This window comes from Manacus candei, unplaced genomic scaffold, assembly GCF_025592945.1.
Source record: "Manacus candei isolate 608988 ecotype Guabito, Panama unplaced genomic scaffold, ASM2559294v1 h1tg000046l, whole genome shotgun sequence".
Lineage (NCBI taxonomy): Eukaryota > Metazoa > Chordata > Aves > Passeriformes > Pipridae > Manacus > Manacus candei.
The window spans coordinates 2,513,447-2,538,628 of record NW_026138094.1 but is presented as its reverse complement, the minus strand read 5'-3'; the positions used below and the strand labels follow the sequence as shown (position 1 = coordinate 2,538,628).

Below are 25,182 nucleotides of genomic sequence, written 5' to 3'. Positions count from 1 at the left end.
AACAGTACTTTATGGCAGAGCTGCATCTCCTCACAAAAGACAAATCAGACAACTTAAAAAGACATTTCATGAGATGATTTGTGTGTGCTGGAGGGCAGAGGAGCGCTCGTATTTTCTTAGGTTTAGCCCTCCTGAAAATGTATTTTGAAAGTATTTCCCTAACCTGGCACTTGGCACATGCTCCTACCATTAAGAAAAAAAAAAAATTCTATAACATTTCCTGCTGTTTTAAAAGCCATGATCCCAAATCAGTACTGACCTAGCTGCCAAAGCAAATTAAAGTGTAGCATACACCACAAATTAGAGAGCTCTGTTTAAATGCAGATTTTTGTACCTTGAGAAAATAAGAATGAAGGCTATGAAAGGCTCAGGTCAGGTATAGTCATTTTGCTAACCAGAAAGCTCCTGTCCAATACCCCCGTGTCAATAACCTGGCACAAGCCAATTACTACTGATGTGCTTCTTAAGAAATCCTAGGAAATGGGTAACTGAGGTGGGCACTTATAATAATAAAAAGTTAGGCTGGTATCTTCGGGTACCTAACACTCTTCACAAGTTTTTTTGTTGCAAATAGAAGTGGGAGTTTGTGTCAAGCTTTTAGTGGATACTGATCATGTGCCGGGTTTTGTTCTGTGCAATCTGGGCAGTGCTGAAATTACTGCACTGATGCTTGGGGGGGAAGGAAAGATCATTATGTGATTCTAAAAGGAGGAACAAAGGACACTCAAGGACAAGTATTGTCTTCAAAGAAAAGAGGTGTGCAGATTCCTGTCTTCCACAACAGACCAAACACTGCGTATCACAGAATTAGCAATCCTGGAAATTCAGTATTTAAAAAAAGATGATAAGCACATGATGTGTTTTGAGTTGTCCTGTGCTTTCTCAGATTTGAACAAGTTAACAATATTTTATCTCCATGTACCTTTACCTCTCAGTATTTGTGATCTTTATATACATGATAAATTTTCCTTTATTGGATTATCTAATGACAAACACTTAAGATACAACAACATATATTTAAAAAGCAGGTAAAAGACCATTATGAGGAATAAAATACCGGATTCCAACATGTTTGGTTTCAAATATTTCTACAGTACATTTAGTTGCTGATGTTGTTAGCATCCTACATAGCTGATATTCAACAAACTCCCAGTTAAATACCAGTATTGCAGCTATTACTGGTAGCCCAGCAGCCCAAATAGGACAATCCCGGTGGTAACAGTAGGAGTTGAAACAATGACAATGCCCTGCTGACACTACAAAGCCCAAATCACAGTGAGGGTGTGCTGTGGAGAGCAGCACGTGGGGTACAACACACTCAGTACGTGGGAGCTGCCTCCTCCTTTATTCTCTGTACCTACAGTCTGGCAGTCAGATAAATCCATTTCCTCACAAGCCTATAAAAACAATAGCTTCCTGTAAAAGACAGGATAAAGAACATGAGCTTCTAACTAACATTGTGCTTACATGCTGTGTTTCCTTTCTAGAATGACATTTTGTTCCCAAAGCATCGACAACGTTCACCTTCATCCATCCCAAGAGAAGACATTTGTGAGGTGTGAAGATCGCTATCAGAGGGAAAACTGAGAATGAGCAGGAACACAGAGAGAAAACTACTCATTTAAAATGCTGTACACCTGGCAAAATGATTTAAAAACACACAGTTACATTAAATATCCTAGGAGGTTCAGAGTAGTGAAGAAAACACATTAAAATATTTAGATTTTGTGATGCAACTGTGCTTTGTTCATCTACGAGCCTACTCTGGAAATGATTGAGCAACTTCATCAAGGCAACAGTCAATTTTAAACTGTTTAAAGTCTGAAAAAAACACCTGCTCACCAGAAATAAAAGTATCCCTATTTGAAAGAATTATTGCCATAAGCCTTTGAAAAACTTCATTTTGTTGGATTTAAGGGGGGAAAAAAAAGAGTCTCAAAAGGAGCATTTCCCATTAAATACTTTGAAACATTAATAGTTACTATCAGTTAAAACTTTCCTAAATTATTTCCTAATGCAGGAGTTAATTAGTTCATAAAAGAAAATACTCCCAAATAGGTAACAAAATGCATCTCAGCCTACAGAATGCTTGAGCTGTCATAACCATATGACAAGCCCAATAACTGTTATCACCTAAAAATTCTATACTAAACTTTGCTCTATTTGAAAGTGCTTTGCTGTTTAACTATTTTAATTAAAGAACTGATTTAAATTACTAGTAATGTAATAATTTCAATGATGCTTAGTATACTACACACAATTCTAGCACAGCTAATTTCAGTTAATTTCTGCATTTAAATCAAACTCACCTGTTCAATTAAGACCTGAGATTTTTAGATTCTAAATCACTGTATACCAGATTTTAGCATAACTTGAAACTACCACAATAAATGAAAATGCTAAAATCCTCAAACAGCTTCAGAGCATATAAACAAACTTTACAGAGTCAAACATATGCAATTCCCTCGTTTCCTATGTCAGAATATAAACTACAAAAAGAAACATTATTGCCTCAGATTGGTTTTATTCCCAGGTTAGTACAAACTGAAATAGAAATCAATATGTATGTATTTCATTTGTCCCTTTGTAATGCTAAGCACAAGATTCATTAAAATGATGTTTCTACAACTCTGCATTTTGAATGCAATTTGTCTTAAATGTTCTCTAAATGGTAAAAAAAAAGTGCAAGAAACTGCTGAGCCATGGAGCAAAGCCTATTTTCCGTACCAAGATATTGCAGGGAATTTTGAACCAAAATATACAGATGTTATCAGGAGGAAAGCGAGATTTATTTAGAAAGCATGACAGATGAACAAGTTTTAGAAAGCATGACAAAAACAGCAAGTTGAGCAATCCTGCAAGCAGTGAACACTGATCAAATGTTGAATGCAGGCATCTCTGTCAACCATTCACAGTGTTAACTTCTAACTTTTACAAGCTGTTGTCCTGTCCTGAGGTGTAAATTTCAGGAGCTGTTTCAATATTTAAAATGGCCACTGGGAGTTGCATCTTGATTAGGATAAATATTTAAAGATTTAGATACAAATTCCATACTAAAGAATCTTTAGATCCTCACTGAAAACAAATGTTTGTGCTTTGAAAGATTTTGTTCAATGAAGTAAACTGGTTTTTTAAACACAAAAGCATTTCCACCTTCTATGTCAAAATTACAATTTGAGTGATTAATTCCATAGCAATTCAGGTTGCTATCCCAAATATTTAAATTTTGTAACAATTACTTTATTAAAGCTCTGTAGTTTGTAATCTAGTCTGTGATTGTGTAAAAATCACTTGCTTAAACACAATAGCAAAGTCAAATTAGGAGCATACACAGAAGAAGGAAATTTCAGCCATAAGTATTTCAGGTGGAAAAAGGGTCAGGTTGTCTATAGTGTGCTGAAACTCAAGTAACAGGGATACTACAGGTTTTTTGGGAAAAAACATTCTCCAGTTCAACTGAGACAAGCTGGTATATCCTCAGATAAGATAATTTGAAAGCTTTTAAAAAGTCAAGTAGGAAAATTAAAATAACATTCAGTATTTGAACTCCTGCATTTAAGAAGACACTTATTCTGAAGCCTTTTTTCACAAACAACTGTCCCAATTAAAAACTCTGTCCCTTTGTAATGACAAATTAGTCATTACACTAATTTCTGATCTAAAAATAAAACAAAGCACAATTTGCGACATACTCAGTTTCACACAACGCCTGGATGCAACACTGAAATCATACCTAGAATTTCAAGTGCCTTACTTTGTGCTCACTGGAATCATCCCTGTCTCACTCCAAACAACTGACTGGAGACCATGGAAGCCACCAGGTGCCTCCTCCTGTGACAGCATTCCCAGCTCAGAGTGACAGAATGACTGCTGGCCTTTTAATCACCTCTCTGTGACAATGAACCTCCAATATTCAGAAGTAAAAACCTCTTCTGTGTTCTTCCTAAAAGAAATATTGGAACGTTAATTGAAAGGCAAACTATATCAATGACTTACAGTCTGCATGGTATAAATAAAGTTTCACAGTTAAGAGGAATTTGATGCTCTTCTCACATTCACACCATTCTCACTATGCTGAATATGCTTCTACACCAGAGGTGAATGTATACATTTAATGACTAAAACATTAAGAAATGCAAGATGAATAAATTAATAGGTACAACTAAGGATTATTAGAAAAATTACAGCTGGTTATGTATTAATTTGTTTCACTTATATTTTAAAATATATTTAAAATACATGTGAAATTTGTATTTTAGATGCTTAGGCATTATTTCCACCTTTCTGGTTTCCATTCCTAGGGAGATTTAAACACAACCACCATCAAATCTAGTAAGCACCTATGATATGGATTTGCAGAAGGGCTCTGTTTTTAAGTGATTTTCTTTTAATGCCTTTTGCACAGACAGAGCTATTTAGCTACAAGAGAAGCACTTTTATAACAAAAAAACAGTCACGGGGGGGGGAGGGGGGGTGGTAGGGAAGCACTGTGAGGAAGGAACTCTGAATATGCTTTGATAACATCAAAGTGTGCACTGCTCAGTCAGGGAAACAGATGTCTTAGCAGGCCACTCTCAACAAACAGCCCAAAGAATGAAAGCCTCACTGGCAGGACCTGGCTGTTCAAAGCAGTCTTATCACTTAAATCAACCAAGCAACACACACAAAAGCACAGAGACCCAGCTTAGCAGTTTTAAAACACCTTGCAAAAGCAAATTTGCTCCTTCTGTGAGTCTTATCCACCGGTTGTACATTCAGAGCACTGCATGGGAATTCCAATATTCCTCTCCAAATATAGATTTATTTCCAAAGGTATCATTCAGGAGCTGTGCCGACAGGCTTGAATACCACACCAGCAATTAATTTTCATTTGGAAGGTAAGAACAGAGAAAGTTTTATGCCTGTGATCATTTAAGTAATTTAAAGTCAATTTTTCCTTAAACAGGTTAACACAAACACATCTACTCTTATCATGCAGTTACATGTGCTAAAATTGAGAGGGGCACTTTGATAGAGCAGAGATAGTACAAGTACTTTTTGGCATGACAGCCCCTTTCCAGCAAAAGCCAAAAATTAAGTAGAAGCAGAATCTGTGTATCCTTTTTGCTTTCAGGGCTCAACAAGTAAATGGATCTTCAGAAGATGATTTCATCAAGTCTATTTATTAATGCATTTCAAGTTTCAAAAAACCTTACATATCTTTGCACAATACTTTATTTTTTGCATTTTTTTTAGTAAAAATTTCCAAAGTGAACAAAAAAAGATACTGTATAAAACACAGTGGACATGAATTGACAGTAGTATTTCCTTTTCATTGTCTTGAACTTGCTTTCAGTTTTACCACATCTTGACTTGCAGTGGAGAGTTCAGTGCACATTTCTGTTTTCAGAAAACATTTAACTTAGACTCAAAATAAAATAGGGCAGCATTTGTCTGCCAAAATCCTACCACAGGATAACATTACAGGCAAAAAATTTACATGTTCCAAAGTCTACCACACTCAAGAAGTTACTAAGAACTCTTGCTGAATAAAAGTCACCATTTTAGAAATGCAAACCCACTTCCAATCTTTGCACAGTCTTAAAACAAATGTATTTAAAATGACTTAAAAGCAACTACATACACTTCTAACTAGTTAAGATCATTTAGAATTATTTATATAGTCTATTGGACTTGGGGTTTCATGTACAAAATTTGTCTCTAAACCATGTACAAAAAGCTGTATTTTGAAAAAGTTACCACATACTGTACAAGTTTACAAGGAAGAGATTCCATTATATTCTGTAACATTTTTGGCCTTGCTGGCTTGCGTCACATTATGAGAATGATTGTGTAAACCTTATACTCTTAAAAAACAAAACAAAACAAACAAAAAAAAAAACAACCCCAAAATGAAACAAAAAAAAAAAACCAAACAAAGGAAGCCTGTCCAACCCTTAGTAAATTTTCTCCTAAGCAAAGCCAGGAAAATTATAGCCATTTGCATCTCTAATTAGCTTGGTGCTTTTGGAAAACAAGCAATAAATACATCACAAGCTTAAACGTTTTGTAATGCCCCCTTTCATCTCCTGCATAGCAGTAAGCACCTTAAGACATCTTTTGTTTCATCTTCAAAAATGCCAATTATTTACATTCGTAATAAAAACTCTGGAATGGGACATTGTGCTGTTGAACTTCACAACTGGTATAAAATGTGGGAAAATTGGTAGTCCTAACTACAATTTTAACTCTGCCACAGTAGCCAGGCAAATCACTCTATTTTAGTGGTTATGAATCAACAGTATCATGCGGAAAAGTTATCCAAATACCTGATAAATTAAAAAAGAAAATAAAAAAAAATACAGCTTTTCTTTCTTTCCACATCCCTTAGAACATAATTACCATACTGTAAGAATATCTGAACAGCCCAAATAAACTGGTTGCAATTTTTAAAACAAGTTGAATAACAGGCAGAATTTTCTAATAAAGCATGGAAATATTTCATCTAACTATTCATTATTTAACTGAATAATCAGACAAATTAAAAATATTTAAGCTGAGCTACACGAAAGACACTTACATATAACATTTTTGAAACATTCTGACACTTGCAAAGGTTGCAGAACACCTGTTATATCTCTACAAGACCATCCAATCTTGTTTGCTGTGTCTTAGCAGCTGTTGGATAAAGACGAAATGAGCTTGAAACAACTTTGATAATGATAAAAAAAAAGTGTGATTGGATTCAAAACTGCTGTGTAAAGCATCACAGGATCCTTGACCACTACACACCATCATCCTCTGTTATCCTGAGTATGTCAATTAAACAGTAATTTCTTCATTAATAGCGGAAAAGTTTTATAATACAAAGAAACATCCATATTGCAATTCTCTTGTTTACAATTGCACACAAGTACGGGTGTACGTTAGAAATACATGTCTGCATATAACAATGTATATACATTGACAAGTAATGTCTCCAATGCTGAGGTGGTCTAGCTTCCTAGCCTTGTCTGGCAGTTGAAAAATAGATATTTTCCTCAATTCTTGAGTAAAAGTTTTACTACAGCCATATTTGCCTGCAAGTGAAGAAAAAAATGCAGCACTGAAGAGCACAGAAGGGGGAAAGAATCATGATATGCTAGGCCTTTGTGCCACTAAACCAAAAATACGCAAGAAAAAAACCCCACTTTTCTTCTTTGTGAGCTGGAAGATTCGCTCATTAAAAATTAACAACCACTTCCACTTGTTTTGAGGGCATATCATGCTTTTTTTTTTTTTCCTCTTCGATTTTTTGAGAGTTAAGACTGGGGACAATGACTTATTAGGTTTTCTTTGGAGCGAGTTTTCCCATTGTAGGCACTAGGAAGATCCAAGGCAAAAAGCTGCAGTCAACGTCTCATATGTCCCATCTGATAACTCTCTCGGGGCCTTTGCCGCTGCGGGGGCTGAGTGGTTTGGGGTGGTCTCCTCCTTTTTAAAGTGCCTGTTGCAAAGAAAGGCACCCATTATTAAAAATTAGCTTAAAAAAAAAAAAAATAAACAAGTTATTTTGCAGAAGAGTTGCCCAGGCCATGCAAATCAGACGTAACTATTTTTTTCTGGAAGGTTTCGGATTCAGAGCTGCAAAGTTTTGAACAGATGATGAACTGCAAGGAGTACTTACAGAATACATTTCAGTGTCCCAACAGTAGTTCCTTAAACAGGCCAATTCTTACAGAATGTAGCATGGAATAGGAAATGAAAGGAACTCTGACTCAGAAAAAGTCTTCAAGGCTTTCTTTTGATATGCATATTACGTTATAGGAAAATGAGGCAAGAATTAGATTTTTATGAATTGTTTCACTGGCATCAATTCCATTTGTAGTTTCACAGCTCCAGACTAAGAACTGTAGGTTGAGACACCTACAATTTCCCTTTAGAACAAAATAGCTGAGGATAAAACATTCCTCTATAAATTAAATTATCTGGTATACTCACCTGGAAGTGGTTTATGAGGAGGCAACTTTGGATTACTGCTCGGAGTATGAACACTGCATATCTTAATGAAACCAGCCATTAACATGATCAATGCAATTCCCATAAGCAACACTGCCCACCAATAAGCCTAAAAAAAACAACAAAAAGAAAAGACTTTGTGGGCTGGTACACATGCACAAGAGACAGAAGACATTGTGTATGGCTTTCCTCTGTGTTCTAAAAATCATCAAAAAGCTTTTCTGAAACATCACCGAGAACATGTGACCACAACACTTGAAAGAAATATGTCCTCAGAGTTCTCACAGAAAAGCCCAAATGCTTCAGATCCATTCTAATGTCAGAAGAGTATTTCACAGAAGATACACTACAACAGCCATACAAGCCTAAAACAACCAACAGCTTGCACAAAATCGACTATGCAGCTCTGCAGTGGTGTCTCATTGTAGCTTTCCTTCCAGCATATTATTAGGATAGTGTCATCCAGCACAATGAAAATAATGAATGCTAAAGATCAAAATAATTAGTTACTTAAAAGAAATCAGAGCTTTCAAATATTGTTAAAACAAGAAAAACCGGTAAATTAAAAATGTGAACGTTAACACACCAAAACAGACACGGGAATGAATAGAGGTATTAACACAAAATATTTACTTGATTATTTGTTTCCATTTCCTTCAATCTGTCAAAATTATTTGCTGCACTGAGGGTGCTTACAGAAAAAGTAGTCAAACAAGGACTAATTATACTTTGAAGAATGCTGAAGCACTGTGTATATACAGCAACACTTATCAGCTGTGATTCTTGATTAACAAGAACATTTTGCATTAGACTTGTAACATAAAAAAGAAAAAATATACTTACCACAATCCACTCTGCAATATTTTCATATAGTTCTGGATTAAAAATTGCTTTCTTTAATCTAGCTAGAGGGCCATCAGCATCTACCAGTCGACACCTCATAAACACATCACAGTAGCCTTTGAAATCATTACAGGGAGATCCAGGTTGCAAAGTAATAGTTTCAAGATGAAAGTAATTCTCCCACTGGCTGGAGCCTGTGCTTGCACATGTAGCTGGGTCCACTGAAAAGTGAATACAAATTAATCAAACCATTATTGTGTTAAGACGTCGGTGCATGAACCACCATTTGTTCAAAATGCTTTTCTATTTATCTGTAAAAATGCAAAATATACTGTTTATTTCCTACCAAATACAGTGCAATTTCTATCTAAAACCAAGCATGAACGAGATCAGTGTGCTCTCAAGTTAACAAAAACTCAATCCACGAGAAGCCTCCTCAGACACCCAGTGCATTATTTGAGTTTACAGTTCAGACAAATCTTACTTTTCCTCATGCAGCAGACGTGACACAGTTCTCTGTCATCCTTGCCATCTGAACTAGCACATGTACATTCCTCCAAGCCATGCTTCTCACAGATAGAGCCAGCACATTGCTGTGGGAGACAAAAGCACAAGAACACCAAAATCAATATCACTTTTAAGCACACTGACATTAGAAAAGGTATTAATTTTTAATATCTGAAAGCCTTACTGTAGGTCTAAAGATGCTTATTAATAAAAGCAATTGCTTCAGTTTCAATGTTTTTGCATATTTAATAACTTATTAAAAGGTGATTTACCCTATTTTATTTTTTAACACAGTATCTTTTTTTATGGCCACAGAGTACCCTGCAAACACTCACAAGCACTACAATTCACACTGAAACATGACCACTCGAAACCATGGTTGGAAAAATAAACCAAACACATGTCTTCACAAATATTTTCTCCCAGAAACTAATAAAAACTAGTGGCAGAAAAGACTGTGTATTTAATTTCCCTGTGGGAGGATCCTCCAAACTCAAATAAAAAGTATTTATAATCTTGTTTCAAAATCAGTAACTATATAAAGACAATTCCTCTATCTTTATAATGACTATAAATCAGCTGAAAAAATATTACAAGCAGCATTGGATTAAAAACCTGGACTGTGGAAAACAGACTTACAGCAACACAAGTTATAGCTCTTTAAGAGGATGATTTTTTCTTGTTTCTGCTTCCAAATAAACACAGATTAACTCAATAAGAGACTTCCCATCAATATTTCATAGCAACTGCCATGGCCTCTCTAACCCAGGAAACTAATGGCAGTTCAGAATAATTCTATATGTCTGCACATCTATGCTACATGTATGTGTCTGGAGCAACTGTGTATTTTCAATAAAACAAATTCAAGCTGTATTGACAGCATATCTAATTTTCTGAGGCAACAAAATTACTTGACCAAGACTGAAGAAAAATGAAAGGGTGGAACTAGAAAATAAAACACTTCCATAATCCTGATTTTTACAAAAAACTTTAAATGGAACTTTTCAAATAGTACAGCTACATTGGTACTAGTTACCTATGTCTTAATACTTGGTGTACTTTCACAGTTATTTTGCTTGAAACCAGTAAATCAAACATTTATACTGAAAAACAGACCAAGCTCGCACTGTTCTCCAGCAAGCACTGAAATCACACCTATTCACAACAAACAACATGAGCAGTAAAAACCATACCCCATTTATGCAAACTTGGGTATTCCTGTTGCACTCTGTGAAGTTTTTTTTGGGGTCAGATGCTGGACAGAGAGCACTGAAACCATTACACATTCCTTCTTTTGCACAGTCAGAATCGTTCCGACACTTTTCCGTCCTGTCTTTGAAACGACACTGGGGAGTGCAACAGGGGCCTTGGCTGGGGCTGCAAACAGAGAATGTGCACGTCAAGAAAAAACACGAACAATTGCAAAAGAACCCTGAAACCTACTCAAACACTCAACATATTTCATATTTGTGCTAATCCAACTGCAAATTGAAAATTATTTTTCTCATGGCATAATTGCGCTTAGGGACTTCTCACTCGTTGTATAAGGCATTTGAAACAAAGGCATTACTTTTAGAAAAAAAGCAGGTAAACGGATTCAGATTCTGAAATACCAGTTAAAGTTCCCAATAAATGCCCAAAATTAAAGTGTACTGTAACACACATGCACAATACCTGCACATTTTGCCTGGTTTTAACTTGCACTTTTTATCTTCTGCTTGGTTTGCATCAAAACAGCAATCATCTTTACACTGGTCACTGTATCCACAATCACACTGCTCTCCTTGTTCAACCAGTCCATTACCACAGATGGGCTGCCCAGACTCTGAAAAATGCCAGTATATTTATGTACAAAGCACTACAAAGAACATGCAAACAGACTTATAAACGTTAACAAGCATCCAGCCAATCATGACTGAAAAAGCCTGGTCAAGATGGACTTTAGACCAGGGCTCAAGTCAACTTGCAGTACTGCTGCCACCCAGCTTAGTCATTCCTACAGTTCACAGAACTGTAAGCTTTGAGTGAAAGGGTTTGGCTGGTAACAGTGGGAGTGCTAAGAACGAGCTTTCTGCTGAGTCTCCAAGGGAGCCACGTCCTTTCCTGCACTCCTTTAACAGTCAGAGCACCTTAAGGCAAAGGCTGATGTCACTGGGGTGAACTACTATCACTCCAAAATCCAAACCTACTCACTGCACAATCTCTCAAAATTTGTGGGAGTTCCCACATCACAGACTCCAGAAAGAAAAATTCCTACAAAACCCTGGGGTTTTTTTATGTCTAAACAGGACTCCCTGAAGTTTAATATGTGCTCCTTCCCTTCTAGTCCTTTCGCTGGGCATGACTGAGAACACTCTGGCCCTGTTCTGTTTACTCCCTCTCACCAGGCATTTATAAAGACTAAGAAGAGCCTCCCCCAGTCTTCTCTGCTCCAGACTTAACAGGCTCTCTTGGCCTCTCCTCATATGTCAGATGCTCCAACCCCTTAATAATCCCTGTGGCCCTTTGCTGGACTCACTCCAGTATATGCCTTTTCTGTACTGGGCAGCTCAGAACTTGACACAGTACTTGAGATCTCAGAGTTAATTCTTTACTAACAGAATCTTTCAGTAAATGAAACCAAAATTAATGATTAAGATAAATAAAAAAGTAAAATAAAAATAAATAAAATAAATGTATAAGTAAGCATCATAGTAATAGCTCAATCATTCCGCTTTCAGGGTGATTAAATACATACCAACAAAACAATTATTTCTCTTTTTCTCAAGAACTTGGCTGATATTTCGAATGCTACAGATAGAGAACTTGTTGTTGTTAAGTTTGTCCCCAGATGTAGCTCTTGCATACATGATATAATTGCCATTCTCTTTCTGTCCCAAGTTCTTGGACTCTCCTGGAGTGCACTCCATTCCAGAATCATGCTGCAAAACAAACATTTTACAACTATCTCTATCACAACAGGTGCAAAAGTAACGTGGATTTGGTGGTGCTAACACAGTGAGAACAAAAAGAACAAAAATAAAGCACTATCTTACACTCTAAGATTTCTTGCAATACAAGAAGTATATACATATAAAACCAAGGTTTGCTTTTGTGTTCTGTTTATTTTGTTAATTTTTTTTCCCAAGACAACAGCAGCAAGTATCTAATTTCTTAAGTTTTAGCTTATTTGCATTCTTGGCAATGTACACCCCCAACAGCATGTCCCAGAACAAACAGTGACTCGGAAGAGGTGCCATCACCTAAAAAGAGTGGCTTTATGATCTCAAGAGGGTAATAAGTACTCTGTTGAATAAAGGCAGGAGGAGTTAAGAGAAACTGCAATCCATTCTTTTTGTTTGTTTTCAGGGAGGTACAAAGAGAACTCCAAGACAGAGCAGGAGTCTGTTGGCTGTGACTGCACCTCTACAACCCCCAGTGTGAGGGATGAAAGGCATCCCAGGTTGACAGATTGTCCAACCATCAGCAGACACACTGAGTTGTTCAGTGCTAGAGGAACTCCAATGCTGTTCTGATGCACCCAGCTTCCCAGAAATACAACCTACATCTCCAAAAGAATTACCTAGGTTTTAAAGTTTTCAACATAGTTGTGAGAACTGTGTAATTTATTGTAACTTGGTAGAACCAAACACGTGTTCCTGTATTTGCCAGGATCAAATGCAACTTAAAGAGTATAATTAGTGGACCCATCTTTCAGGCTGATCCAAGATGTTTCACTCAGTGGGATTGGTTTTTCAGCTTCATGTGCCCATATTTTCAATTCTACTTGGAAGGCTTGTCCTAATCAGAGCAGTGGTACTAGGGATTTTTCAAGGTATGTTAAGAAAGCATTCATATGTGAGTAACTGTTTTGGAAAAACAGTAAATTCCTGTCATATCTGGATTTCATTTTACTTCCAAGAGCAGAAAGTTTTAAGTTTAAAAATAAATTTAAAAAGCCCCAAACCAGAAGACTTTGTTCTCATTTTCAGCAAAACTATAAGCCTCATGCTTTCATCTTGCCACAAAAAAAAAACCAATCACATCCCTAAATGATGGTGAAACAATTCTACTCTAAAACATTCTCCTTGGTATCTCAATTCTCTCTACAATTTTCTTAGCTAAACTTGTAAGTATGAAATAATTGAACATAAAAGCAAGCCAGTTCTATCTTCATTTGTTGAACAGATTATCATCTTAATCAATTTTGCATTGATTCTTCTCCTCTCCAGGACAAACTGAAATAGATTTAGAAGATGTGCATGACCCTAGTCTTCACAAAAAACAAGGAAGCTCATAGGGAATAATAACAAAGTCTCTTTGTAAGGGATTGAACTAAAATAAATAAACACTTCTCAGAATCCACTGTTGCACCAGTGTTGTCAAATACTCACAAAAGAGCACAGTTTGGCCATCCATTTGTGTTTGTATACATTGTGTGTGCACATATGCACACAGGAGTCAGGATTCTACTTTCCTTGTTTATAATAAGTAAAAACTCCATTTGTAAATCATGCCCTTTGAAATGGTTGAAAGGGAGTTAACAGATCAACAGTAATACTCACAGGTGAACCAAAGTTATGCCCAACCTCGTGAGCAAAAGTAATGTGAGAAACCTTGGGAGGGACATGAGAGCCATAGTTCTGGACAGTGATGATTCCAGTGTTCAGAGACTTCTTCTTCCCATCAGAATACAATTTGCTTTTCTCACATATTCCTCCAGAGCTCCCTGCATTTACACAAAAGTACACCAGTTAGGTATTTAAGGAAAGAAGTACTGTGTTACTTTTCTAGTGACATCCAGAGCAACAAACAGTTTGTCTCCTCAGTGGAGGTTTACAGACTAACAGTTCTGCTGTATAATTAATAATAGCACAACCTTGAAAGTAGATTAGATTTATTCACACTAATGCTCTCAACACTGACTGGATACACTTACACAAGAAGTTAGTTGGTTTAGAATAGCTATTAAGAGCTATTTTGGGCTTTCACTGCATGGACAAGCCCTTATTTCATCACACCTGTAGTACAAGACTAGCAGGGTGCAACAGCCAATACAGGTTTGCCACAATCTACATCCCATTTGGATTTCACTGAATAAAAAAAATCCACAGAAGGTTTGCTGGAGATCCTCTCTCACAGAAAGAGCATTTATAAAAAGTGCATCCTAAGATTATCTATGTATCATTGTGAGAAAAAGTGACTCATTTTTTCCACTACAAACTAAAGCTGAAAATGCTTTTGATGTGCCACTTAATGAGACCCATGTTGAGAAGGTCAACAGTCAAGTGCATCGCACTTACTATTTGGAAAAGTCTAATCATTTTTACTTTAATTGCACCAAATTTTCCCGTAACCTGGGTTTGTACTGAAGCATTATCAATGTTCTAAAATTCAGCTATTTTATTGCTAATGTAAATGGTGTCTAAAAATGGTGTCTAAAAAAAGGTTTCCCTTCTGAAATAAAGTTTCATTTTAGTGACATATCCCACTTGACCTATGTCAGTGTGTGTGTTAAGGATGAAAATCTCTCAAAGCAACTTAATTTTTCTCAATTAAATTTAGTTATGGAAGCAGTGTTTATGGAATGCACAATCTAATTCATCCTGTGCCTGCTCAGTCTGTACATTAGACTGGCCATCACAGATCCAGTTTCTCATTTCCACAGGCCATCTGTGCATTATATTTCCTATGGTTCTTCCACAGTCACTCAGGTTAGTCCACACAGGTCCCTCTAACATACTTACTTCAATCATGGGTCCACTGATCTCTTACCTCTCTGAATACCCTAATGATAATTATTTGAGCTTTTTAGTCTTCTAAAATAAAAGTCTGAGACTGTCATCCCACAACAGTTTTCTATATAGCTGCAGTACTCTACAAAGAGCAAAGTACAGCTGTAAACAAAGTGAGGTTAAAATGTATAGCTACATCTCATGAATGGTTTCATGTTTCTTCCACAGTTACTCAAATTCTGTTAAAGCTCTCGATAATGTTCTCATGAAAGCATCCAGTCTCCTGCAAAATCCCACAGAATTTGCTCTCTTTAGCCTAATGTGTTGTTATATATAAATCACTTAAGGAAAGAAACAAGGAAAGATTGTTCCTTCTCAATTTCTGATTTTGATTTATGTGAAAGCTTCTACAATTTGGAACCTGTGATGAGCTATAATGAATGAATTTGTATTTATTCGAATTTAAAGCGTAACAACTTTCAAATATATCATTTATAAAACTAATATACCTTATAAAACCAATACACAGAGGACAAATATCTTGAGATGCTGCACACAGGAAGACCATTATTTGATCTTTTTACATCAAGAGACATACCTTAGGCCAAAAATACACAGCTAGACTGAAACTAATGAGAATCAGTTCAAAAAGTCACACAATATTTATTCTGTTATCTCCCAGAACAAGATCTCAAAGATTTAAAAAAAAAAAAATGTTTTCAGTACTACCTAGAAAATCTAAAGGTTCTGCAGTGTAGTTCTACTACAAAAGCACAGTTCTAACCTCTGCTCATATAGAGCAGAAATACTTGTTTCATCTGTCACTTTACTGATCACTAATACTTATCATAAATAAAAAGCAATTCAAGTAATATCACCTTTACATTAAAAAATTGTTTTCCTTTATTGTTCACATCTTGCTCATCAGAAATACAGAAATATCAGTTGAAGTGACACATGCTAGATTTTAAAAAATAAAATAAACATAATCAAAACTGGAAAGGTTGGTCAGGAGATTTTTGTGTATTTGCTGTTAATTTAAAGGACACGGTTTCTACCTTTCTTCCAGTACCTATGAAATAATACCTTATTTCATAGCACTGAAGGTTTCTAAACAATTACCTGAAGGGGCTCCAACCCAAGCCAGACCAAGGACTCCATCATCAAAATCACGGTCTGTAAACACATAGGCCAAGCAATAATCATCATGATTCTGCTCCGAGTTCAGCTCCAGAAACTTCTCCACACCAATGTTCGGAAATCTAAAGGGATTGGAAGAGTCCTTCTCATCCACGGTTGTGTTAATCTAAAAGCAAATCGAAACAAACTGTAAGACATGATTCATTTTCACCTGCATGTGCCAGCTAAGAGGATTACTGCTGTCAATACCTTCGTGTGTTACATAGTTTAAGATGTTGCTTAAGATTTGTAAGCCTGGACAAATTACCACCCCAATATTTGGAAAACAAAGTTCTTCAATAAATGAAGAATTGCATTTGTGTATGAAATCTCCACTCTCTTATTTCCTTCTTCTTCTTTTCCCCATCAGTACCTAAAAGTTTATATTTGTCCTCTTAAATCATCACTTTTTACAAGGAACTTTCAACTTGGATGGTCATTATGTGTTTTAACGTTCTTGGGGAGTAGCAATACAGTCCATTCACCACACAACAACACTGCTGAAACACAAGCAAATTGATTCCTAGGAAAAAACCTGACTACAGCTTAATACAGAAGCAGTGGGCTTTTGACAATAAACACTAAAATAAAACCAAATAAATGGTTTAGGGCAGCTTTACTACAGAGACACTTGTGTTAAAGAACTATTATAAAACAATAAATAAGTACAAGTGAACAGGAACAGGACATTTGAAAAATACAGCCCCTGAGGATTATCAGGGAAGCTGAAAGGATTTCCAGTACAACTTACTCTTATCCGTTTCACCATGAAGCTGATGTTACGGATTCCTGAAAAATCTGTGGACTGGTAAATGGTGTCAATGGCTTTCACATGGCTGGATATCTGTCAAAACCAAAAGCATCCACAGTTCAAAGATCCATGCATTACACTGTAGCTTATCTTGAACAGCCACAGCTGCAAGGCCTAGACTTCTACAATAAGGTCCAGTGCTGCAGGAACTCTAACAGGCCTTTTTAATCAAATGCTGATGGCAAATAATGGAAATAAGTCACTACATAACCAGTAGTTACTACTACAGTACCTGCATTCCCACCATGCCAGACAACACCAAAGGATTTTGTCATTTCTCTTTTTACTTTTTAAACACAATTCCATCAACTATTCTGATACCTCTTTGTGATACTCCTTCATTCATTGCTATGGCAAGGCAGCACTGCTGTTGAAATTGTATTCAAAGCACTGCATTTCTTTTTCGGAGAAAAAAAATTTACTTGTTACAGCATTAGTCTCTCATTTCTGGTAAAACACAAATGCGAAAAAAACTAATCATTTGTCTTTTCTAAGAGCACATAGAAATGCTACCTCATTAAAAACCTGACTTTTAAGGCAACTCAGAGCTTTGAAAAATGTTACTTGAATTGTGTATGTACAGTGTAATGAATAAATAGTAGAAGTCAGATTTGCAAGTGGCAGTGAAACTTCAGACTTCAAGAAGTATGTTAACACGCTAGCTACATTTTCAGCAAATTATCAGCAAAAACACCAAATCAAACCAACCCTTTTTCCAGTTAATAGTGTATTGACAAATGAAAAGCATCTGCTTTTAGTTGTCACTGCTTTTTTAACCATTCACTACATCGGATGCTGCAGGAACAGATCTCAGCACCATTAGCTCACAGTGGTTTGAGCTAAAGTTTCAAAGGGAAGGCTGTGCAAGTGTTAAAACAGAGGTCTGGCAGGCTGTCAAACAGAACAGAACTCTTCAGGAAGTATTATTTTTCTGAGTATGAATTGAGAATAGTCAGGCTGCAAGTGCTGCTCAGAGGTGCTAAACACCACAGCTGCCACTAAAAACCAAAGGAAGCACAAGTGCCCAGGACTTTTGTCACAGAAACAGCATCTTTTTAGTGAAATAAAAAAGCTGCTTCAATAATGTCAAGATCACTTTAATAAATGAAATAAGACATCTAAAGTAAAAAAGCAAAAATACACACAAATAAGTTACATGACATTCATCAGAACTAAACAAAGGAAAAGCAGATAATTTAAACCAAAGGGACTGGAAATACCTGTGAGATTACAGCTTCTCTGGTTCCATAATGTTTGTAGAACAAATGATCAGTCTGAATATACAGCTGACATGTATTTTTTTCAGCCTGAGTGGCACGTTTTTTCCTTAAAAGCTGTGGCCCATCATTCTTAGGCTCTTCAAAAGGCTTCTACACATACACAGGAAAGGAACACATTAATTTTGTAAATCTACACGCTGCACTAGATCACCTAAAAACAGCAAGGGATTTTGCTAAACATCCTCTGCTAATACAAAGGGACTTCCATTCTTTTTCTTGAACTTGGAAAGTTTCATGAATCTCGAATTAAGTATGTTTTCAAGTTTTCAAGTATTTTTACTGAAATCTTAGCAAAACATTTCTGAGCATATCATTTTATATTACAAAAGGCAGTCAACGTTAAACAGATTTTTTTTTCATTCGTGTGATCTTTGGAATTTTTCTTTTTCCTAATCCTTTTCTAAGATATACAAACTGTGTTAGATTAGTAAAAAACCAGCACTGGTGGGACTTAAAATGCACCTTATTTCAAATTGTAATTACCTTAGTTGGCTACCTCAGCTAGCAGAAATGTTTAAGCACTTCAGCCTGGAACAAATGGGACACCAAACATGAAGTTAAGGGGATGCTGGCTAGTCAAGAGTGGTATCTGGTAACACAAGGGCCTTACAGCACTAACTGCTTGATGGCCCACTCTCTCCATGAAGTTTAACAAGTAAATTTTTGTGAAAGCATGTTATTCTTACCGGTGCTGAATTGTGTATTAATATTGACAATATCTGGAGTCACAGCTTAAATAAACTTTAAGTTGCTGGTGCTATTTAACAATCCATATCGCACAGTTTTGTTGGTATGTATTTAACTGACACCACAAAATTATGCTAAAACTTGGAACAGTTCAGAACACAACTAACTCTAAGAGAATCTCAGTAACTTACTGTTGGAAATTGTTGGGAAAAAATATTTCATGACACGTGGTGCAAACCTGAAGGCAAAACCACTGCAGGACTCTAAACAGGTACACGAGTTCCTCCCACAGGACACTTACCTCTCACAGCAGGTAATCTGTAGCTGTAACCCCTTCACTCTTAGAATATTGTTAATAAGACCCTCCCACTCATATCACTTAATTTTCCACTGAAAGCACTCAGATATCCCAAGTGTGTTACATTAATGTAACTTGAAAATCTGAAAGTTACTACTCTTTAGAATGAATATATTTCTTGGAGATCAAGGGCTCTTGAAAATCTTCCTTCTCAACTGCAATAAAGTATATTCCTCATCTTAAGCTCGATTTCCACAGCCATCCAAAAATCCTAACTGCTGAAAAATTTGAGATCATGTAGGATTCATTAAGGCTATGAGCTGACACATCTTTGCTACAGAAGCAATGAGAAAAAGAATTTACAAAAATTACGTTAATAAGAAACCTCCAGCAATAATTTAAGTATCTCACAATGTGGAAGGAAGATGACTGACCAAAAGTAAAAGAGACAACATACAAGAAATAGGAATTTATCACACTAACTACTAATCAACATAATCCATTAGCCTGTATTGTACCTCTGTTGTTGGTTCTTCTATACCAGTCATCTGGTACTTCTGCATTCTTTCAAATACTGAATGATCTGCACAACCTCCTTGTGGTCCATATTTATGTGGATATTCTAAAAAGAGGAAGGCCAGGTTGAGTTTTCAAATTCCAAGCAGAAGTCCAAAATATGGCTGCATCACTGCAGCTTATTCAGTTTGTGTCCACTATTGTACATGTGGATTGAGGGAAGCATTCTTAGATTCAAGCTTTATGCAGCTGTCTTTTTTTCATTAAACATTTCTACTAAGACACATTCTTACTTTTACAAACAAAACAAAATTCCAATTGCTTCTTAACATTGTTTTCTTACAGACACGAGAAAATACGATGAGCAGTGTCTTAACATAGGAATGAGAACCATCACTTACACATCTGTACCCATGAGCTTGAACTAACAGCAGCCTTCAAAAAATGAAATCACAATGGAAAATCATCAGAGATCAAGTATACTAAAGACTGCTTGGATAGAGAGGGGGTTTTTATTTTACTCAGTAAACAAACTAAGAAACCTTGACATTCTTAGAGGGTTTCACTATTTTATTCATCTTCCACAGAATTGTTGAATTTTTTTTTTTACATTATGCCACTTAACTACCAACACATAAGAAGCAAAATGCTAGTGATCCTTGGTTTTCAACTCAAATCTACAATTCAGAGTTATGAGTTTGCCAGCAATGTTCTTGACAAGGTGAAATGCATGATTTCCATTCTGGAACGTAAACAGTGCAATTAAGGATGAGATCAGTGTGTGCATGTACATATGCATGTGTGCAGATTTGAAATCCAGAGTTACACATTACAAAATTACAGGTAGATTTGAAAATTTCACTGGCAAAGTAAAAAAAGACTGAAAAGAAACACTTTCAACTCCTCCTTCCTGCAGCCAACTGTTTAAATTTCAAAAACAAAACTGCCATACTCTGTGGGTACACATCAGTTAAACATGGTGGAGATCCAAACTAGCTGAGGGAGAATATCATACAAATGCCTGTTTAACAAGGGCAATTTTTTCAATACTTGCCAGTGAAGATCTTATTGCACAAGTGAATGTCCTTCAGCCACACAGAGTCAGGTTTTGGTTAGGGTAGGATCTATTAGAGATTTGTAAGGAACCTGTACTTGCAGAAGCTTCCTTTGGAGATGAGAAACACTGAGGAGGTCTTGTCCTTTCAGAGTCTTTGCACATTGGATCCCATTATAAACTGGTGCCCAAGTAAGAGATAATGGAATACAGATTATGGGACCCACAGAATTAAATAATTAATAATTCCTTTTCTGTAGGGTAAACTACAGTTTTAGCATCATCTCAACAGAGTGGAGGTTTTGTCAGAAATGTTTAAACTTTACTGAGGTTTGTTTTCAGGAATTGTTAGCAGGTTCATTTTTTATTTTTCTTTGGTGTTTTTTGTTTGCTTTTAAAAAAGAGTGGAGATCCAGATTCACAGAGTAAACAGAAGACTCGTAAGAGTGGATTTATAAAGCCTAAGACCTGTCACCAAGGACCTGATGTCCACCTTATAAGCATTTCATGTGATTTTACCCTGGACTTCCTCTGGTTCTGTGGAGATGCCCCCTTGGAGTATGGACTCTGATATGGTGTCATCTGACAGCTGCCTTTAATTATCTTTGATTCTCATTCCTGCTCCCTGCAATCATATTGTATGATGCTGCTAAACTATTTCAATATACAACTTACCTTGTAATTTTATTTAATTACTTTCTGCATAATAGTTTCAACTTTTCCCACCACACAAACGCCTTTTTTGAACTGCTGTCTCATCACATTCCTCCAGGCACAGTTAGACACAGCACAGTGCCAGGAAAGTGAAGAGAGAAAAAGAGGAAAAAAATGCTCTTACTGTAAGTCACCTCAACCAATTTGCTCAAGCAAGGCAGTGGGACACTGACTTGGCTATAACCAATATTAAACAAAAAGCACCATGCTCTCTTGAGGTCACTTTGTAATTTTGGGGATTCTGTTTAATATCACCAGATTGGAGCTACAAGCAATGGATTATAAATATGATCTTTCCCTTCTCCATCTCCACCACCCTTTTTTCCACTCACAACAGTATTAAAAAAAAAAAAAAATCTACTGTTTTTATTCCAATGAAAATTCTCATTACCTACTCCCCAGTTTCACACCCCTGACTATTTATCTCTGCAACAAGAGCAGGTTATCCAGGGGCAGGAGCAATGGACAATCCTGCCTTTCCACCAGCACATTTCACCTACAGAAAACCATCATATCTTTAAAGGAACTCCTGCAGGAACCCCACCCTGTAGCATTATGACAATTGTCAGAACAGTACTAGAAATAAATGCTCTCAGTGCATCACACAAAATAATCTGTCTTTTCTCTCTGTCTTTTTCCCAAAGAGGTTAGGAAATCCCTTAACTACCTTTTTAATGCTGACTGCCTGCAATTCAAATAAATATTTCTCCCTTCAAAAGTAATAATCTACTAAGAAACACTTTAAAGATATGACAGTAAAAATTATAGAACATTGAACATGAAACAGTCTGCAACAGCAATTGCCAAGGTTTTGCATGTGCTGGAAAACCCCACATGGACACATTTGAAACCACCTTGCTAAACTCAAGAGGCAGGTAATGGGATAGTTAACTTTGGAACCATGTCTGACTCACAGGGAAAGTTGCACACCAAGTTTTCTTTTGCTGAATGCTGCATTACCCCCACACTGTGAAGGCACCATTCCCTCTTCATCTTCTGAGAATTCCTATTTCCATCATCCCCTGCAGCAGTTCCATTTTTAAATTTCTGAAGCTAAGCAAGAACTACATGCTGTCAGATGACTTGGACAGTTTTGACCCACATGACAGAAGTCTGATCCATGTTCTTGTGAAGCTTTTAAATGCTCTGAGATGTGCCAGCTCTTTGGGATCAAGAGCTTCTTAGTCTATCTCTACCACAACCCCATGAAGTGAGAAGGAGAAAACACATGCCTTCACCATGAAATGATTGCTTACAGTGAATGCAGAGTTGAGAAAAAACAAGAAGACTGTTTCCCAACAGAGCTACAGCAGAAAGGGTTAATAACAGATTCGAATTTCTAACTAGAGAAAGTCATTAGGCAAAACAAATACTTTATTTTTCTTTTCCAGCATGGTCCACTTTCAATTTTTGTACCTCCTGACAGAATGTTAAAAAAGAGTAAAAAGTAGAAGAAAACAACAAATCTAAAACCCACCCCCAAAATCTTGTCATTTCATACTTTCTGACAAAGATGTCTTATTCTAATTAATGGCAGATGATTATTGATTTTTACAACTCAAGATGCTCAAAATAAGATTTTTTTTTCCTTTTATGAAAATGTACTACCTTCCACTAAGACATTCCTGAACACATGAATTTTTTATTTCTACTTGTCAGTAAAAAGTACAATCTGTTAAGCTTTTATGTTAACTACTTAATGATTACTGGATTCAGGCATCTGGGACAAGGATATGCCATCAAACTTTCATCAAAAATGATGAAAACTCAATTCTTCAATAGTCACAGATTTGCCCACTACTAGCAAAAGCAAGAGTGTCAGAACAAAATTTTGATGTTAAGTAGATACAAAAAAAAAATCCTTATTACAGATTTCATTCAAAGCAGTCTGTGACACCCTGCTCCCATGAAAACTGTCAAGTAGACCTTCATTATTAAATTGACAACCACAATGTGATGAAAAAGAAACCAAGTTCTCATTAATAAAACACAGTTTGCAATGGTCTGTACATCCAGCAGACAGGGCTTTGCAAAATTAAGAAACACTTCACTTTTAGTTCTCAGTTATATGGTTCTTCCATGTTAATTTTCCTGAAGGTCTGAACAGGATCTTCCTGTGTATTGTTGATCTGAGGAAACACAGATTTTGTATTTCACAGCATGAACTCAGGGGTATACTTGAAGCAAACAGTATTTAAATAAAGTAAATATAGTTCAAATGAACTTAAAGAAATGTTTCCAGAACGTTTTAATGCAAACAGCAATTTGCATCTTTCTAGCCCTAAATTATAAAACAGTTTGATCAAAGAGTGGTTTAGAAACTAAAATCATTCAACTTGTGTTTCAAGTCGTGAATAGAAGGCTGGCTTCAACTGGTCACCAGATCCACTGTAACAGACAAAAGCTGCCTTATAAAGTTGACAATATAATCCCCATTTACAAAACAACTTTTGTTTAACTACTGAATAAGAACTCATTGAGATGCTAATCATATGTTGCATTGTGATTTCTGAAAAGCACTAAAAAGCATATTGTTTCAAAAGGCTGAAACATGGGTGACCAAAAAATACCCAAATTAAAGCAAAGATGACTTTTTACCTCAGTCTCTCCCTAGTTAGAAATGTGAACTTTTTTATTGCTGTTGTCCTATGTAACAAACCAGTGGTTTGACTCTATTTCACCAGAGTTAGCTTTAGATTAGAGTAAAAACAACAAATTAGCACGCTTGCTTTGATTTTTAAAGCTGCTGTAAAGCTTCGCTTTTTTGAGTTGTTGGGAGTTTTTCTGGAGCTGCAGTCCAATGCAAAAATAACTCTCATGAAAGGCAAAAATAATTCAGCTTCAAAAGCACTGTTCAGAGAGAGACAGAAGTAGTTGTACACTTGAGATATTTCAGACCACAGAAATCCTGGAGGCATCTAGATACCATGGAAAAAAGTGAACCCATACAATCAGAACACAGGCTCATCAGACTGCCCTGGCAGCAACCCACAGGAGTGGAGTGTTTTTAAATAGTGCTGCTTAGACTTCTCTCCAGGAGGGGCTATTTTCAACCACGCTGAGCAAGCAGCAGTGCTCACTCACTTGGTGACTTGGAAGTCACGCTGTACTGTTGCTTTTATGTGGGATAGATTTAGACAATCCCCTCTGATAATCTGATCTTGTTTCTAACTGATGGTTTCGCTGCATTAGATTCAGAAGGAAAAATAGTGAAGGCCAAAGCACCAGTACCTGAATAATTAAAAACACCCCAACATATCCTGCTCCCGTTCACTTTACCAGGACATTACTAAGAACAATTTCATCATTCACTTTCTCCAGTTCCCAAGTGATCCATTTACTCCTCTGACAGAGATCACTTCTACAAAACAGCAACAGTAACTTTCATAAAATCAATTTATCCGCTTCTTTAAGGTACAGTTCTATTTCTGTCAGTAGTTCATAACAGTGAAGAGTATTTTTAGTCACTCACTATTTACAGCATAAGGAACTGGGACATGAGACAATCTTCTTGCTTGTCTCACCCTTTGAAAGCTGGGCACATCACTTCACTGCCTTATGTCTCTTACTTTCCTCCTCCCCCTCTTTTCAACAACAGGGTT

The 25,182-nt window shown here is 36.4% G+C and overlaps 2 protein-coding genes across 2 annotated transcripts in view; one reads left to right on the top strand and one right to left on the bottom strand.

The window, feature by feature from the left end:
* LIPC (lipase C, hepatic type) overlaps nucleotides 1–2,660 on the top strand; it is a 52,123-nt gene extending 49,463 nt beyond the window's left edge. Inside the window, exon 9 of the mRNA XM_051797110.1 lies at nucleotides 1,488–2,660. Coding sequence (XP_051653070.1) covers nucleotides 1,488–1,587 — 100 coding nt within the window. The 3' untranslated portion in view covers nucleotides 1,588–2,660. The remainder of the gene's footprint in view (nucleotides 1–1,487) is intronic.
* A 2,483-nt stretch (nucleotides 2,661–5,143) lies between these two features.
* Nucleotides 5,144–25,182, bottom strand: part of ADAM10 (ADAM metallopeptidase domain 10) — a 44,335-nt gene continuing 24,296 nt past the window's right edge. Inside the window, exons 5-16 of the mRNA XM_051797107.1 lie at nucleotides 19,815–19,918; nucleotides 18,252–18,401; nucleotides 16,972–17,064; nucleotides 16,164–16,347; nucleotides 13,872–14,035; nucleotides 12,065–12,248; nucleotides 11,002–11,152; nucleotides 10,521–10,704; nucleotides 9,305–9,413; nucleotides 8,821–9,041; nucleotides 7,960–8,086; nucleotides 5,144–7,465 (exon numbers count right to left, since the gene is read on the bottom strand). Coding sequence (XP_051653067.1) covers nucleotides 7,371–7,465; nucleotides 7,960–8,086; nucleotides 8,821–9,041; nucleotides 9,305–9,413; nucleotides 10,521–10,704; nucleotides 11,002–11,152; nucleotides 12,065–12,248; nucleotides 13,872–14,035; nucleotides 16,164–16,347; nucleotides 16,972–17,064; nucleotides 18,252–18,401; nucleotides 19,815–19,918 — 1,766 coding nt within the window. The 3' untranslated portion in view covers nucleotides 5,144–7,370. The remainder of the gene's footprint in view (nucleotides 7,466–7,959; nucleotides 8,087–8,820; nucleotides 9,042–9,304; nucleotides 9,414–10,520; nucleotides 10,705–11,001; nucleotides 11,153–12,064; nucleotides 12,249–13,871; nucleotides 14,036–16,163; nucleotides 16,348–16,971; nucleotides 17,065–18,251; nucleotides 18,402–19,814; nucleotides 19,919–25,182) is intronic.